Source organism: Filicampus tigris, chromosome 6, assembly GCF_054856515.1.
Source record: "Filicampus tigris isolate MCC_2025a chromosome 6, RoL_Ftig_1.0, whole genome shotgun sequence".
NCBI lineage: Eukaryota > Metazoa > Chordata > Actinopteri > Syngnathiformes > Syngnathidae > Filicampus > Filicampus tigris.
This window is the reverse complement of record NC_141222.1, coordinates 19,159,338-19,175,845: the sequence shown is the minus strand read 5'-3', so window position 1 is coordinate 19,175,845 and position 16,508 is coordinate 19,159,338. Positions and strand designations below refer to the sequence as shown.

The following is a 16,508-nucleotide window of genomic DNA, read 5'->3' as shown; positions in this document are numbered from 1 at the left end:
TTTGATACGCCTTTAGTTTGACAATAAAAACCGGAAGCTAATCTAGTACTTCCCTTGTCCTGCCAGCGGACCAAACTCATCATAAATTGGGACTCACTGTATCGAAATACACAATTAAATAAATCAATAGGATTTGGGGGGGGGGGGGGGGGGGCTAAGTAGTGTGGTGACCTACAGGGGAAAGACATTCACCAGGGACCTGTACTTTAGGGAGGGAGTTTCACAGCGGATGATATACACAGGGAAATGGTTGAAAGGGAGTAGCTTGCTGCTTCAGATTTGTTGTGGAGAGTCATGAGCCATGACTCCCCTTTGTCTCCTCGTCTCGTCATTTACCACATCGCCACAGTACGAGTAAAAAAAAAATATGCCAAAATAAAATATAAATATCAAACTAATAAATAACATCTAAATTCACAGTGGAATTTAAAAAAGAAAAGACAAAAAACAATGAAAAATCCATCCATCCATCCATCATCGATACCGCTTATCCTCAAAAGGGTCGCAGGGCGTGCTGGAGCCTATCCCAGCTGACTTCGGGCAGTAGGCGGGGGACACCCTGAATTGGGTGCCAGCCAATCGCAGGGCACACAGAGAGAAACATCCACACTCACAATCACACCTAGGGGCAATTTAGAGAGTCCATCACACCTAGGGGCAATTTAGAGAGTCCAATCAATTTACCATGCATGTTTTTGGAATGTGGGAGGAAACCGGAGTACCCGAAGAAAACCCATGCAGGCACGGGGAGAACATGCAAACTCCACACAGGGAGGCCGGAGCCGGGATCAAACCCACGACCTCTGAACTGTGAGGCGGACGTGCTAACCAGTCGTCCACAATGAAAAATGTTTCAGCCAAATAAAAATACAAATAAACTATATATCTATATATATCTACATACTATAAATTATAAACTATAAATATATGTAGATATAAATTTAAAAATTGAAAATAAAGTAAATAAAAACATGAGGATAATTTTCAGGAGAAAACAATAAAATTATGAAAAGTCCATAGATCGAGATAATTGCTTTTCATTGGACCATAATATACAGGTAGTCACAATAAGGTACAAATTCATGACAATCAATCCCTAAGTTGAGAAAATGTTAGCCTGCTTGACATTTAATAATACTACTTTAAGTTACATTTTAGTTATTGAGGTTTGTCAACCCATTAATTGACCTGTGATCCCATTTGGGGTTGCAACTTTCATTTACAGCTTAACTTCAGACTTATACCACGCCAAATAAAAGCGAGTTTCCAAGAGTGTGAAAAACATTTCCCTCTTGACAGTCTTATGACTTTAATGTTGACACTGCAAGATGAGCTCAAAGTCCACCTGCACTGTGCAATGAACAAACAATCGGCCCTTGGCCTCCTTGATCTTTTATCTTCATATGCCCACAATGCACGTTCAAACAAATGATGTCATCTACAGATTGAGTCAGTGGGTTATTGAAATCCAAAAGTACATTGCTTTTTGCAGTCGCCAGAGAGGTGTCATTTCACCACAAACACGTTAAGATTAATACTGTGCGTGTGACAACATGCTTCAATTGGGATGCATCGGTACTTCAATCCAATGTCAATTTCATGGCGATCCTGCATTTATCAAGTGGCCTGTGACTGAATGTGTACAGTACTACTAAGGTATTCATTGAAAACACTGGTCTTGGGTCTTCCAGCAAAGCTGCACTTTGAGAGACATGATGTAACACTAAACCCCTCAGGGACCAAACATATGCGCTTGCTGACACTGCATGTTTGCATGAATTGCAATAGCATTCAGAAATTATGTTCTCCTCATAGAAGCACCGAGACTTTAATGGCGCACTCATGTGACATCATCACTATTTGTTGCCACGTACAGTATTTATGATACACATGGCCGCCCAGTGAGTGCGTTTAGAATCATGGGAGGGAAACTGGTGAGATCACATTACACATGCTTTCAAAAGGGAGTAAATGCATCCATTCATTGTGCTGCCCAAGAACCTGCTGGACCTGCCTTACATTTGATGCATAATTTCCTTTTTGACAATGAAAAATCTGTGTTCAACCTTCAGCTGCTTGCGACTTTTTCTATTCTATTCAACAAGAAGAATATCTATTTAATAGAAGAAATAGTACTTATAGCTAATATGTCTAGCATTATAAATGAAAATAAACAGCAAATACACATTAAAACAGATATTGTTAATTATATGGGCATTCATTAAATTGTGTCAAGCAATATTTCTTATATGCTATAAAATTCAATGATAGACATTTTAAACATTTGCATAAACACATACTGTATGTAGTTATACTGTACTAATAAAAGTAACAAAATGAAACATTTTAAATGAAAAACTTTCAAGTTAATCGTAAATGAGTCTTTCTAATGAATATTAAATTACATCTAATGATTTTGTATTATTTCAAGCTAATAACAATAAAACATTATCTTTACTTATATATTGTATCTTTAATAACTAATACTCACTTCATAATTCTGGACATTTGAAATATTACTTGTTTTACTATATTATGTATGATAAATTTAATAGTATTACGAATAGTAATATGGAATATGAGAATGGAATAATAATTGATTATTAACAATACTGTAAACACATACATGTATCACCAACAAATTATTGGTTTTTCATGGTATTTTAAATTATATAAATACCATACCATTCACAATGACAATTTCTTTATTAAGATATATGATTTTTTAACTCAGTCAATCCATTAATATTAAAAATAAACATTAAATACCATTTGTAGCTAATATACATAATCTTTATAATCATAAGTAAAATAATCCAGTGAAATAATGAGTATGTGGACTATTTCAAATGAATAACTTTTTATGTTACATCATGGTATTTAAATGAGTTAAATTGAAAAATAATTCTTTCCTATTTTAGTTACTTAGGTTTGTACGTACAGTTACATTTTTTTAATTGTTTACAAGCAGGGTCATGAGGGAGCTCTGACATTCTCTCTCAGATTTTTAGCTTGAAAAAGTTTTTTTTCAAGGGAAGTCACATCCCACAGCAGAGGAGAGGCGTGTTCACGCGGCTCTCATGTCAGCTGGACAGGGGTGGGGTGGAGCCTTGTTACCTGTGCAGAGCAAGTAGGTAACCAGCCTGGGGAAAGAGTGCACCTGTTCCCGGGGCTGCCTTCCTTACTGGACGAGCTACAGGGGAAGCTCACCATGGATCCCAAGGAGGCCGGCGGGGCTGAGAAGAGCAAGGAGAAGGTGATCAAGCGCAGGAACCGACCTGTGTTCCTGCGCTACTTGGAAAGGAGGAAGACCGACAGCATCGTGGCCGACGACACCTGTAATGGTGACATCAACCTGGGGACGCTGGTGAGGCGCAGTCAGTCTGACAAGACGGAGTACAGCGCCAAACTTAAAGGTAAGGTGGTTAATGACATCCCCAGAGTGAGTCACACAACTATGGCAACAATCCAAACACACTACGTCGAACATGCAAACCTGTCGGCTTGGAAAACTTTTCGATGACAACTAGTTTGGCACAAGAAGACTCAAACATTGCCGTGGATACTCTGCACCTGTTATGTTCCTCCGAGTAGGAGATACTCTCACGGGGACGGATCCACGTATGCAAACTGTGCAGATAAGTGTGGCACACACCAGCTGGTAAACAAGCGCTGCACTTTGACTTTCGTGCTTTTCACAGATGAGTTTCAGAGGTGGCAGCAAGTCACATATGTGCAAGTCATAAGTTGAGTTTGAACCTTCAAGTTTCAAACAAGTCCCAAGTTACTGTGGCCAAAAGCATGCATGTCAAGTCAAGGCCTCACAAAATTTCAAGCAAGTCCAGTCAAGACATTATTTGGGTTAAGCAAGTCATAATTCATACAAGTTTGCCATACATTCACACATGAGCCAAGTTTACACTCAGTGTCTTGTACTTGCATTGGTCAACTGTGCCAACACATTTCCACATAGTTTTACATTCTCCCAAACCAGTCCCTTGTATCGTCTATTAGTTGATTTTCTTCTCGACTGATCACATGACCAAATATTGGTGAACTTAACAGTGAGATGTCAACGTTAAGCTGTCAACCTTGGATGGTGTAATTCTCTCCTTTTTCACAAAATCTTTGTCAAAAGCATAATGAAATCTCTCCAGAGTGACCGCTATGACATCTGCTTCATGGGGTTACCTCTGCAATCCACATCTGAGAAAACTGCCTGGGGTGCCAGGTTGCATAATATACACTACACGCACACACACACACACACACACTCTTTCAAAACAAAATACACAGCTCACCAACTTCAAAATGTATATTTTCAAATGTAAACAGATGAGATGCAAGTCAAAGTCGAGCCTTTCAAAAGCTTTTATCAAGAAATTCCCAAGTCCTAAAATTGATGTCCTAAGTCTGACTCGAATCAAATCATGTGACATAGTCAAGTCATGTGACTCGAGTCTACGAACTCTGATGATTTTAGTTGCGCTAAAGAACAAGCTTATTATGCTGACGCAATGTTTTACAAAGACACGTTCCCAGACAACCAGTCTACGGGAGTCAATGGTTGGGAATGTCGCACTTCAGGCCAAATGAGTGACATCACCCCTATAGTCAAAACTATGTTGGCTTTCCTGCAACACTTGTCCTGTGTGTTGACCCTTTTCTCAAACTATCTTACGCCCCATTTGCGAGTCGACTGATAAGACAGCTTTCGCATATTCAGTAAACAAACTTACTCAACTTTTCAGTGGCTGTTTACAGTTCACTTGACTCCTCTCCAGTTGCTTTTGGCAATTTCAGTTTGGCCCCAACAAACCTGCACGATGGCAACTCTTGTTGTTTTCAGTAAACCTGCCACCCGCCCGTTTTGTCTGTGTCCCGCACACACATGCCGACAAAGCGTATTACATATTTACAGGGCTATTACCATTGCAAATATTGACAGAGCGATGACTTCACCAGAAAGAGGAAACACGTGAACGCGCCTGCTCGCAAGTCAAAAAGTTGTCACCTGCCCGCCGGACAGGTTGGTCAACCCGTGCAACGTGACCTCAGTGTGCCTAGCAATGCACTAGTACAACAAATACTACTAAAACATTCCTACTAAACCTGATAGACACATACTGTAGCATAAATCAGGTCAAATAAGAGTATTTCCCCTCCCTTGCAAATGATCAAAGTAAGCAAAAGCCTGATTGTCAGATACGGTATCGCTAAAATAAAATATCTTGAGCAATTATCTTGGAAGTGGGGTCTGTTAAGAGCCATTTTTCCTCCCAATATGTTTGAAAAATGGTTGAGGCCAACAATTCCATAAGTTAAGTCTGTTACAATATACACTTCTCCCAAAACATTAGCGATATTCGTCTTATCGGTCAAATTTAGAGATGATCCTAAAATGCAATAAAACCTTTTCATCTTACCGGTAACTTATTTGACCTTCTCTTTTCAACGCACATCCAACTGAATCAAAATCAGCATAATGTGCATTTGACACTTTATCATTTCACCACTCAAAATTGAGATTTTCCATTGAACTTCTTATTCATTGTATTGAGTAGCTCTATGTTAGAAATGCATGCTGATGTTAAGCTTAAAATAAACTTGTAAGTCAAGGTACTTAATATCGCGGTATACCAGAAATATAGTTTAAAAATATTCCAAAAATGCATTTCTACATTTCAACCCCCAACCCAATCTTGTGTAAATACGGTATTCAAAGAATCACAGCAAAAGTAAATAAATACATAAATAAATAATCTTGTGTAAATGCTCATCTCCAAGCATTGATCAGATCCCATTGAGCATGTTTAGAAGGGAAGAGCCAGTCTGACACGTACATATTTCTCCATGGTGATACAGGATACATTTAGTGTTGTATTCCTGCCTCTTGGATGCTCTTCAATGGGCCCAGGCAGTGAAAAGCCCTGGATCCACTTACATGGGAACTCCTGCCCTGAGAGCCACAAAAAAAGAAAATGGACAAAGAAGTCCAGATGTGATCTGCACTAGTTTTAAAAGACCATCTTATATAGTTTGCAATAGTGTAATATTGGGCATAACTTAATGCCATTTCAGATGATTAGCAGTTTCAAAGTATTTGATATGAGACTCTTTCAGAGAGAGCGTACATGCTGTAGACAAAGGGATTTTTGTTCCCACTACATTAGTTTAAGAGGTGACCTGGACGCCTCCCAGGCGAGGTGATCCAGGCATGCCCCACGAGTAGGAGGCCTGGGATCGACCCAGGACACTCTGGAGAGACTATGTCTCCCAGCTGACCTGGGAAATCCCAGAGGAGCTGGAAGAAGTGGCTGGAGAGAGAGAAGTCTGAGATTCCTTGGTAAAGTTGCTGCTCGCACGACACATGAGCGGTAGAAAATGGATGGATAGTTTTGCGACTTGAAATAAAGGTTGGATTCTCCTCTTTTTTTTTTTTTTTTAATGTTGGTCTTATATTATTTTGAAAAAAAAAACAAAACGAATTTATTAGAAGCTAAAGAACATTTCAACCAGAGGTGCTAATAATAATGGAGGGCAGTATATATAATTTCAATTGCAGCTGTTGATGAGATAGTTAAGCAAGTGACTACTTATCAAAATGTACACAGTGCTGGATGAAGCATGCCGGGTGCAGTCATTGGGATGAGGCAGCCCCTCAAAATAACAACACACTCTCCTTTATTCACACCCACCTCCTCTTTGTGGCAACCCACTGCTTCCTTGACAATCACCATGTTTTGTTCAATAAAAGTAATACAGTATATTATATCGTATGCAGAGGCTCAAAACTCAATACAACTGGCAATTTTCCACGATGGTCCATTCTAGCGTGGCTAATCCGTAACACGCGGTGCTTTAAGTAAAACAGATTTACAATAGATATATCTTAGGTTGGATATCGGACGATTTGTGCTATTATTATTGTGATTACTTCATTTACAGTCTATCAACGTAGAGTTACATTATTGTTGACCACAGCAAATAACCTGAAATGAGTGAGTCCACTACAGGTCAGATTTTTGTTTTATGCACTAGGTCACCAAGATGGCCACTGTGCCCTCTTGGAGTGTGTTTTCAAATAGTTTTGTGCGTTTATTGGCATCCGTATATGTGAAATGCAGTATGCGTGTGTGTTCTTGCAAAAGTGTGAGCTTATTAATGGTCGCCAAGCAGATGGAATGCCTGAGCACGTCGGCGCATTACATCAGCGGTGCGATTCGTTCAGTAACCTGACACGAGCCCCTTGCAGCCTTCCCCTTGCCCTCGATCCCGCCTCGAGCAGGAAGCCGTGTGTGTGGCATCGATTAGGCGGCGAGGCAGATTGTCTCTTGCCTGAAGTGAAGCGCACAGCCGTCGCAGACTGATTAGGCGGTATGAGCCGTAAAAAACAGCACAGTGAGCCTGACTGGCATGTTAAATGAGGCCTCGTGGCGCTGCAGTCACAATAATTAGTTCACCATGAAATGTTGCAGGCAGCTCAAACTTTTTTCCCCCCCAAAAAATGCCCTTTCCTGATGGATCAGCAGGCTAACGGCTTCCTGCATGGGCTAAAACTCTTTAAACGCTTGGAAATGTTGGAAGTACATACACAAAACCGTGTGCATGCAGTCAATTGTAGCCATGTATGTATTGGGAGTTGTGAAGTCATGGCAAAACAAGGTCACGATTACCTCTGCGAGCTTACTATGTGGCCGATGGAGGTCCTCAGCTATGTTCTGACCTTTAAATCACAATACTTAGTGGCCACACGCTAGCATAACTAACGGTACGATTGGAAAAGGTTTTCGCATAACACACTAAAAGAAGGCGCAAAGATTATAGGACAGACACAAATTTGACTCTGCGATTATGTTGGTGGATTTTTTTTTTCCATCAGGATCTATCCTGCTCACTAACAAGTAATATTAATTAGTCAGTTTGCGTTTTTTTCTTTTGCTCAAGGATGCTACTTTTTCTTTTTTTCCTAATTTAAAATAGTTCCCATTTCAACGTACCGGTATAACTTGTCTGTTACACGCTTTTGTCAAAATACCTCAAGGATCTTGAATTGCAGTTCATTTTACACCCTCTCCTTTAAGCCTGTTTTAAGGGTGCAGTTAATGAGCCATTACTCACCCCACCCCTTCTACTGCAATGGAGTGTGATTTTCGTTACCATGACGACTGAGAGCTGACCCAGGCGGGTGCGTCAAGGCGAGAGTTTGGAGGAAAAAAAGCGAGCATTCCTAAAGACAGAAGCATTAATTATACTTTCACTCGTGGAGGTAGCACTTCACCACAAAGATCTTGAATCACATTGGTTAATTCATGAAGCAGAGTCATGCATGTGGCGCATGCAGCAGACATATGCCCACAATAATTTTAGAGGTGTCAAAATTAATTAAAATAATTGATTAATCGACAATTGATCATCAAATTGAAACTATTTTCATCTAGTTATCGTTTTGCAACATTAACTTAAAATTGTCCAAATCTTCTGATTTCAACATCCCAACAGTAATTATTCTCTTATTTCTGTTGTCCTTCATGAAAGCAGGCTGATTATCTTTTGTGTTAAATCAAAATAAGACATTTCATTTCAACAATCATTTTTCATAAAGGTTGGTGAGTATATCAATCCCTCTTGTGCGATATTGCTTGTTTTTTGTTTGTTGACTAAACGGGTCTTATTAAAGTAATAAATTATATAAGATAGAACACTGATGCAGGGAAGGTGTTGGTGATAGTCCTATTAGATCTCAGTGCAGCATTTGATACAATTGATCATAGTGTAATGTTGAACAGGTTGGAAATTGGGGTGGGATTAAATTGAACAGTCCTAAAATGGTTCAGGTCCAACGAGTGACCATTGGAAGCTTTGAATCAGATCAAATGGCCAGCATTATCTTACAGGTAGACTGAATATGATCATCCTTCCCTGTCATCATCCAAAACCGCGAATCAGAAAATCCTGCAGATAGATTTTGCCCATCGCAATGGAGAATTCCCACCAAATTCACATTCACGTGAATGGGCAATTTAGAGTCTTCAATAAACCTAACATGCTTGTTTTTGGAATGTGGGAGGAAGCTGGAGACAACACACTCAAATACAGGGAGAACACGCATACGGGATTCTTACGTGGGACCTATCCGTGCGGCAAACGTGCTAACCACAATTCCACCATGCTGCCCTCACTAATAATAAGTGTTTTTCTGCAGAAAAAATGACACCGCACGACTTGTCCAGCCCTGCCTCGCCAGCGCTGGACCCACAGGAGATCCGTTCGAGAAAGATGAACCGCAGAGCTAAAGTCATCCAAGAGCTGATGCAGACTGAAAAAGACTACCTCACTGACCTGGAGTTGTGCATCCGAGAGGTGGTGCAGCCTCTGAGAAACATGCAGGTGTGTTACTGTGGATTGTAGTAGCGGTGCCCACAATATATGGCTAGCCTTCATATAACATTTAATTACTCTACAATTTCATTCTGCTCCCAATATCCTTAATTCACCTCTAAGATAATTTACACGTCCCTTTTCAGATATCCTAAATCAGGATAGGCGTAGGCGTAGTGAAGTTGTAGAGATCTGTAACTGGTATTATGAATAGTCAGAACCAAAGTGCCGATCTCAGACTGGAGTTACAGATACCAACAATTCAATTGCAGATATCTGTATTTCACCAGTGGATATTGGCATTTGAATCCCATACACATGAATAGCAAAATGACATCATTCGTCCTTGGTGAAATGACATTGCAGATATATGTAATTCGGTTGTGACTCGACACAACTTAACAGATTTAAAAAAAAAAAAAAAAAAGGTATAGATATCTTGAATGAAAATTCCAACTATTTGAAATCTACTTACAATTAGACAGAACGTTTTTGATACCACCAACACCACCAGGTGGCCATACACAATAAGCATGCTAGAATTTTTTGATAGAGTGCTTCTTGTCTTGGAGCTAGCTCATAGGACTGCGCAGATGAACCTAATGTTCTGTCCACTGTATTATGTTAGGTTGTGGATGTGGATCGTCTGTTCACTAACATGGAGACGGTGTGCGAGGTATCAGCTGCACTCCTAAACAGACTTCAGGAAGCCATGTCTGACCCGGATCCTGAGGCGGTCATTATAGGTAATCTTCACTGCCTGCCCCCTATTTCTCAATGCCTGAATGCTGACCATTTCAGGTTAATACAATTTGGGAAAATGTGTTTTCTTTTAATGTGAAGGAGAAGTATTCATCCAGGCAAAGGCAGCTTTAGAGGATGTGTATAAGATTTACTGTTACCATCACGATGATGCCAACACGGTGCTGGAATCCTACGAAAAAGAGGAAGGAATAAAGCAACATTTCACCACGTGTGTATTCGCAATGAAGTAAGTATTACTTCCTCACAATATTCATTTCTAGCTGCAACTTCCTGGTAACGTGGAACCTCTAAAGTTGACAATACAGGATACTGTAGGACCTCTGAGTTGTTTGGGTTTAAAAACAATTTTGACGTGCATTTTTTTCCCAATTCGAAACAGTCTCCAGGGATGTTAATAAGAGATCTCGGGCATCCATCCCTCCAATATCCAAATCACGTATCCTAACAAGGGTCACGCACAAAAGATTTGGTTCAAATCATGCCATTTTGGGGGGCAGTTGTGTGTCTCACGTAAATGCAGAGTACAGCTTTCGCTACCATAAAACAAGGTACTCAAAGCGCTTAACACTGACTCCTCATTCACATACTGATGAGGCAGCATCAGGAGCAACTGGGGGTTCAGTATCTTGCTCAAGGACATTCCAACATGGTCGCAAGGGCCGGAGGATCGAACCACTCTACCACCTGAGTCATGCCGCCCCATTTAGCGACTATTCTGCACCCTCCAGTAACAGCAACATTAGAAACAATAATAATGATATCTTGCTGAGGTCCCTTGAGATATGCTGAAGCCCGGAACAATACTGACAAATGCCAAACTCTCTCAGTAGCGTTCAACTTTTGAGGTTTCAGTATGTTATGAAATTAGCAATAGAAATGTCTTCTAATACCCAAATCTGTATCTCCTTTTAAATTGCAGGAAACTCTACGACCAAGAGTGAGTATCCCTAAAATGTCAAGGCTGAACTATCAGACTCTTTTGGGGTCCATTTTTGATGATTGCTTTGCATCACAGAGGGAAGCCCCACCTGCTTGACATGGGCTCACTCCTCATCAAGCCAGTCCAGAGGATCATGAAGTACCCGCTGCTGCTGAGCGAGCTGTGGCAGGCCACGCCCGAAGACCACCCCGATTCTCGGCCATTGCAGGAGGCCTTCACCGCCACAAAGATCATAAACATCAACATCAACGAGTTCAAGAGACGCAAGGACATAGGCGAGTTGATTACGCCTCCTGGACGAAATACAACATGGTGCAAAGTGATCTTATACATTGTCTTCTGTTACCATTTGGACTTTCAGTGATGAAGTACAAGAATTCTGAGGATGAAGGAACTCTGCGTAAACTTCACAAGTTCAACATCCACTCCATTAGAAAGAAAGGTGACAGGTTCGCAGGTTATCTCAAGATCCTCACAGGAGTTGAACCACAGGTAAGAAAAACAAACATCACAATTCACCATGTTATGTCTTAAAAATGCTGCCTACTATTTGGATTCTTCTCGGGGTCTGAAAAATTTTAGCATTTATTTTCTCCTGCAGGTGAGGGATGAAGTGTTTGACAGGGAGGAAAAGCTGTTCAGGAGCCTGGAGAAAGCTGTAAGGCAGCTGGTTAAGAATGTCCAAAGTTACTTGCAGTACACTCAGGTTGGTGAAAAGTCTTAAAAGCACAAAATGTATGCCTTCTTTGTTTCCTCATTCTTTAATGGTTGTGTCTAATTCAGGAGATGGTGTCTGTAGCTGTTAGCAATGTCCATGAAATGGAGAGCATCATCAAGGAGTCAAACGGTTCATCGCACACTAAAAGCGATGACCCCTATGAGCACTATGTGAGTTGAAAAGTTCAAAAGAACAGTGACATGCAATATTTGATGATTACAAATATTTGTATTGATTTGCAGTTTGACAAACTGTCGACACCAAATCACAGAAAAATGACTTCTTGGAAAAGTCTGACCAGGTTAAAGAATTTCCTATCGTTAGCAATTTTCAGGATTTGAGTGTAGAAAACAGTAAAAATAATATAAATAAAACTGAAAATTATGAACTCACCCTTTGAAGATGTGTAACACAACGACAAATGTGAGGCGAGAGGATTGAAAAAGACTCCATGGAACACACTCTCCGGCGTTCTCTGTTTTTATATTTTCGACTGATTTATTTTCCGTTCAGCCATAATATGCTGGCTGAGCTGCTCATTGATGCTTGTACCGCTTCCTCAGATTCCATTTGGGTTTTATGATCCTCATTTCATGTTTTGTCTTTGACATGAGTGGTACAGTTCCATGAGGCATTTGGAATAAATACAGTATTACAAAATGCCAAATAAAAAGTGATTTCATGACACAATGCATGAGTTTGCTCTGGATGACTGCATACAAGACTTCAGAAAGATATTTCTACAAAATTGTACGCCGAATTCCTACAAAGTAATTGATGGACTTAAGAGTTTTGAATTCCTCCGTAATGTGACATCCCATTGTCCACGAGATAGTTTGTCCCTTATATCCTATATAAAAAGATTGAATATGGTCCACTGAAATACAAAAAACTGAAAGTCACCCCTTCCCGTCTTTAGCTCTGATAGATGGAGGCTTGTTGATTTCGTACATGAAGTATGTTATGTCTGCAAAAGCTCGCTAACACGCTAACCTCCTATTAGCTACTCGTGGAAGCAGTTCAGCAGTGTTGATGTTTGCTTTATGTGACTCCAAAACGAGGCAGCTGCCTGCATACAAGCCACCCACACTCAACTTCCAATGTTGTCTTCTCACAGAAAGACAACATGGAGCGTCTGGTCCTTGCCCCACTCTCATCTCTTCAGGGCATGTTCACTGCGCCCCAAAAGCTCATCCAGAAACGTTACGACAAACTGCTGGATTACTGCAGCCGGCTGGAACGCTCGTCATTTTCTTCCTCATCCTCATCATCTACCTCTTCCTCAACCCCTTGCCTGGTATCCGTAGACCCGCCCGGTCCTGCCAGGAGGGACTACGAAGCTCTCAACGCATTGCTCGTGGAGGAGTTGCAGCGGTTCAATATGGCTGCTTATGCCATCCTCACCAACTGTGCGGTGTATGTTGTGACCTTGCTCAGAGACCTGATGGAGGAAATATTACTGGGTGCGCCCTCCATACAGCAACTACCAGTGAGCAGCACCCTCCCCTTCACCACACACACAGAAATGTGATGGCTTCTCAAGCATATTTTTATTACATTAAAATGCTAATTTGCAACATCTTTCACAGGCACCGTTGTCTAACATCACTGAGGTGCAGAGCAGTATCATGGATGAGCTGAACAATCTGGCGTTTGTCAAGGAGAATGCACAGAAACTAATGGAGCGGAAAGTCAGCTTCGAAAGGCAGCGAGACAAGAAAATAGCGGTACGATAAGTGGTTGCAGAAATAATTTGCATGTAGATATTCCCGTCTTGAGGTTGGATTGCAACGCTTCCACCAATTTCTATGCCGCTTATCTTGTGGAAGGTGGAGCCTTCTCCGAGTTGTCAGTGAATCTACCTAATATAGGCCACATTTTTCAAACTTTAAAGCCAATTTAGAGTCTTCAATTAACCTCAACATTGCATGTGGTGGGTAAATACTGAATACAATCTTGAGTCTTCAATGTATAATGTCTGCTTTCATAAACAATGAAGATAATTATAGTGCCTTCAAGAATTTTTCGTCAACACTGATGACAAATTAAAGTCTTGAATGACTGATACATGTGCTCTCATAAACATCAAATACGTCAAGTGTTCGACAGACTCATCACATGTTTTTGGACAGCGGCAGAGCAAGCAAATACCACACAGAAAAAGCCAGGAGATTACCTTAGATTCAAACCCGCAACTTTACTATGAGGCACCAGTGCTAACCACTCCTGGCGGTTGAGAGTCTTCAACAGTTCAGTGTCAAGGTCGTCTGTCTGGATGTCAAGTTCAAAGTCCCTCGTTTTCCTCAAAGAGTTTCACAGTTTGGTGGAAAATTCCAAGTGATAAAGATGAACACAAAGGACACCCCCAGGTGGTGATTAACTGGGGCAATTCCATGCTCCATCAGGTCTCAGCCATTTACACTTAAAAAGCTTTCTCTGCGATGTTTCAAAGTATCCCTGGAAGAACTCCATCTACCTGAAGCTTTACACAGCATGCCAGCTCACATACTACAAACATAACGAACAACACTTGTTGCCTTCCAGACGCCGGAGGTGGAGCATCAGACAGAAGAACAACGTGCCCGACTGCTGTCCGAATACCCCCCGAGTCGTCTGTACCAGCTGAAGAGGAAGTGCAATGGGTGCCAGAAGGAGGACCTCAGCCTGCTGGAGGGGGAACTGGTGGCCTTGCTGGAGGACACAGACCCGCTGGGCAGCAGCAGCCGCTGGCTGGTTCACACCGGAGGCAAGTGTGTGCTCATGTATGAACATAAAGTCACAAGACAGCTAGAAAACTACTGTAAAGCAATCCCCCCAAAAATAAAGAGTACAATCCTAATTCCTGAATAGGATGAATTTACCACCTCTGCTGACCATCGAGCACATACTGTACTCCTTACAAAAAACGTTCTTACAAAGAGTGAGTCCCAGGTGCTCTTGTGACAGTTGCCGATAGCTTCAGTCTTTACTCTGAGGACCTGCTCCCTCATAACACTCTACAACAAACCAGTGTGCGCTTGTCAGCAGTATTACTCAGGAATAAAAAGACTTTTAACAATTCCAAAGTTCTGCCAAAATATATTCCGCTCTTAAGACTTTCAGGTTCTCTGTGTGTTTTTGTTTTTTGTGAGAGCTATATACAAAAAAGAACAACAACGGACTTGTGTTTCCCCCCCGGGATGACAAGAACCCCCACAATTTGAGGTTGAATTTGCTTGCCTCACAGGATCGTGATGTTCTTCTCTGTACCTGGAGAATCAGTGCGGCTTGTAGCTACGACAGAAAAACGAACAATTCTTAGAATATTCATTAGTGCGCTGTACTCTACTGTCAAATACCCATCTTTTGAATAGAACCACACATTTGTGCTTGAAAATAATAAGCACCTCTGTTCCACACTTTAGAAATGTCTTAAAAAAATGTCAGCATGTTGTTCTAAACTGTACATGCAGTCATAATGTTCCAATGTCCTAAATTAGGTGAGCAGGGATACGTGTACTCCACCTTCCTAAAGCAGTACAACCCTCTGAGGGACTCGCAGAGGGGAGGCCAGGTGGCCAAACAGCACCAACAACAGCAGCCGCCCGCCATGGCCGACGAGGACTTTGACAACCTGAGCCTTTTCGTATCGGGCAGTGGGAGCAGCAGCCTGAGGAGCTTTAGTCTCAACACCGCAGACAGCAGTTCCAACCTTTCGGGCCTCATGGGAGAACTAGACACAACGGACGACCTGGAGGCTTCGTTTGACACAGACGCTCAGCAGGTACGCATAGAAATAGGCAACTTGCATGACACAGTTAAAGCTCTTGAGGGAGTCAGGAAGAGCTATCACGTAAACAGCAATGCTGGTGCAAAAATCCAGCGAACAGTGCCATCTACTGGTTTAATTGCCATATTGCGGACAAGACAAGCAAAAAGTCAAAAAGACCAGATTGATCTCAGACCTGTATGTGAATATATGTATATGAATATTTGGGACGTTTCCCTTAGAATAGAATGACTATCTCTTTGTCTGTACAATATTCTGGTTAAATTGGGCACCAATAATAACGGTTATCGTGACAATGCTATGTCTGTACAGGCGTCTATAGTAATATGGTGTGACAATATGCTTCTTGTCTCTGTTCACAGTACTACGCTGTGTATGCATTTCAAGCCCGTTGTGACCAGGAGCTGACGTTGCAGGAGTATCAGCATGTACGTATCTTGCAGTTCAGTGACCTGGGCGGTAACAAGGATTGGTGGCTGGCGGAGGTTGATGGCCAGCGAGGATATGTCCCGGCCAACTACCTTGGCAGGATGTCCTATGCATAAAAAAATACATATATCCTGACTTCAAGCCAACCTGCGGTGTTTCAATCTTAAATTATTGTTTCACTGGCCATTTCAGATGAATGTCAACCATTTGTACTTTATGAAACCAAGCTGTGGATTTTGTCATATTGACAGCGTGACCTAATGAAGAACATGCAATGAAATGTTATAATACAAGCTGCTGTGCTGAGCACTTTTACCGTTTGTATGACAGTGTTGAATATAGATGTCATATTTGTGAAGTCAAATTTTATATGAACGCATTTTTGGATGTAGTAAAGACTCAATGTGAATAATTTATCAAAGATGTTTAACGTGAAAAGAAATATTCTATGTGTTGTTTATATTTGTTAGATCATAATTAAACAACCTCTATGAAAATGACTATTG

General features: G+C 41.2%; 1 protein-coding gene across 1 annotated transcript; it reads left to right on the top strand.

Moving 5' to 3' along the window:
- The first annotated feature begins 3,133 nt into the window (after window positions 1–3,133).
- On the top strand, window positions 3,134–16,502 carry arhgef38 (Rho guanine nucleotide exchange factor (GEF) 38). Its single transcript, XM_086032321.1, has 14 exons — window positions 3,134–3,416; window positions 9,206–9,390; window positions 10,010–10,127; window positions 10,225–10,372; window positions 11,066–11,083; window positions 11,162–11,361; window positions 11,448–11,578; window positions 11,688–11,792; window positions 11,870–11,974; window positions 12,922–13,293; window positions 13,394–13,531; window positions 14,349–14,550; window positions 15,284–15,567; window positions 15,936–16,502. Exons 1-14 carry the CDS (start codon window positions 3,212–3,214, stop codon window positions 16,116–16,118), a joined length of 2,394 nt encoding a protein of 797 aa, XP_085888447.1. The 5' UTR covers window positions 3,134–3,211; the 3' UTR covers window positions 16,119–16,502.
- The last annotated feature ends 6 nt before the right edge of the window (window positions 16,503–16,508 follow it).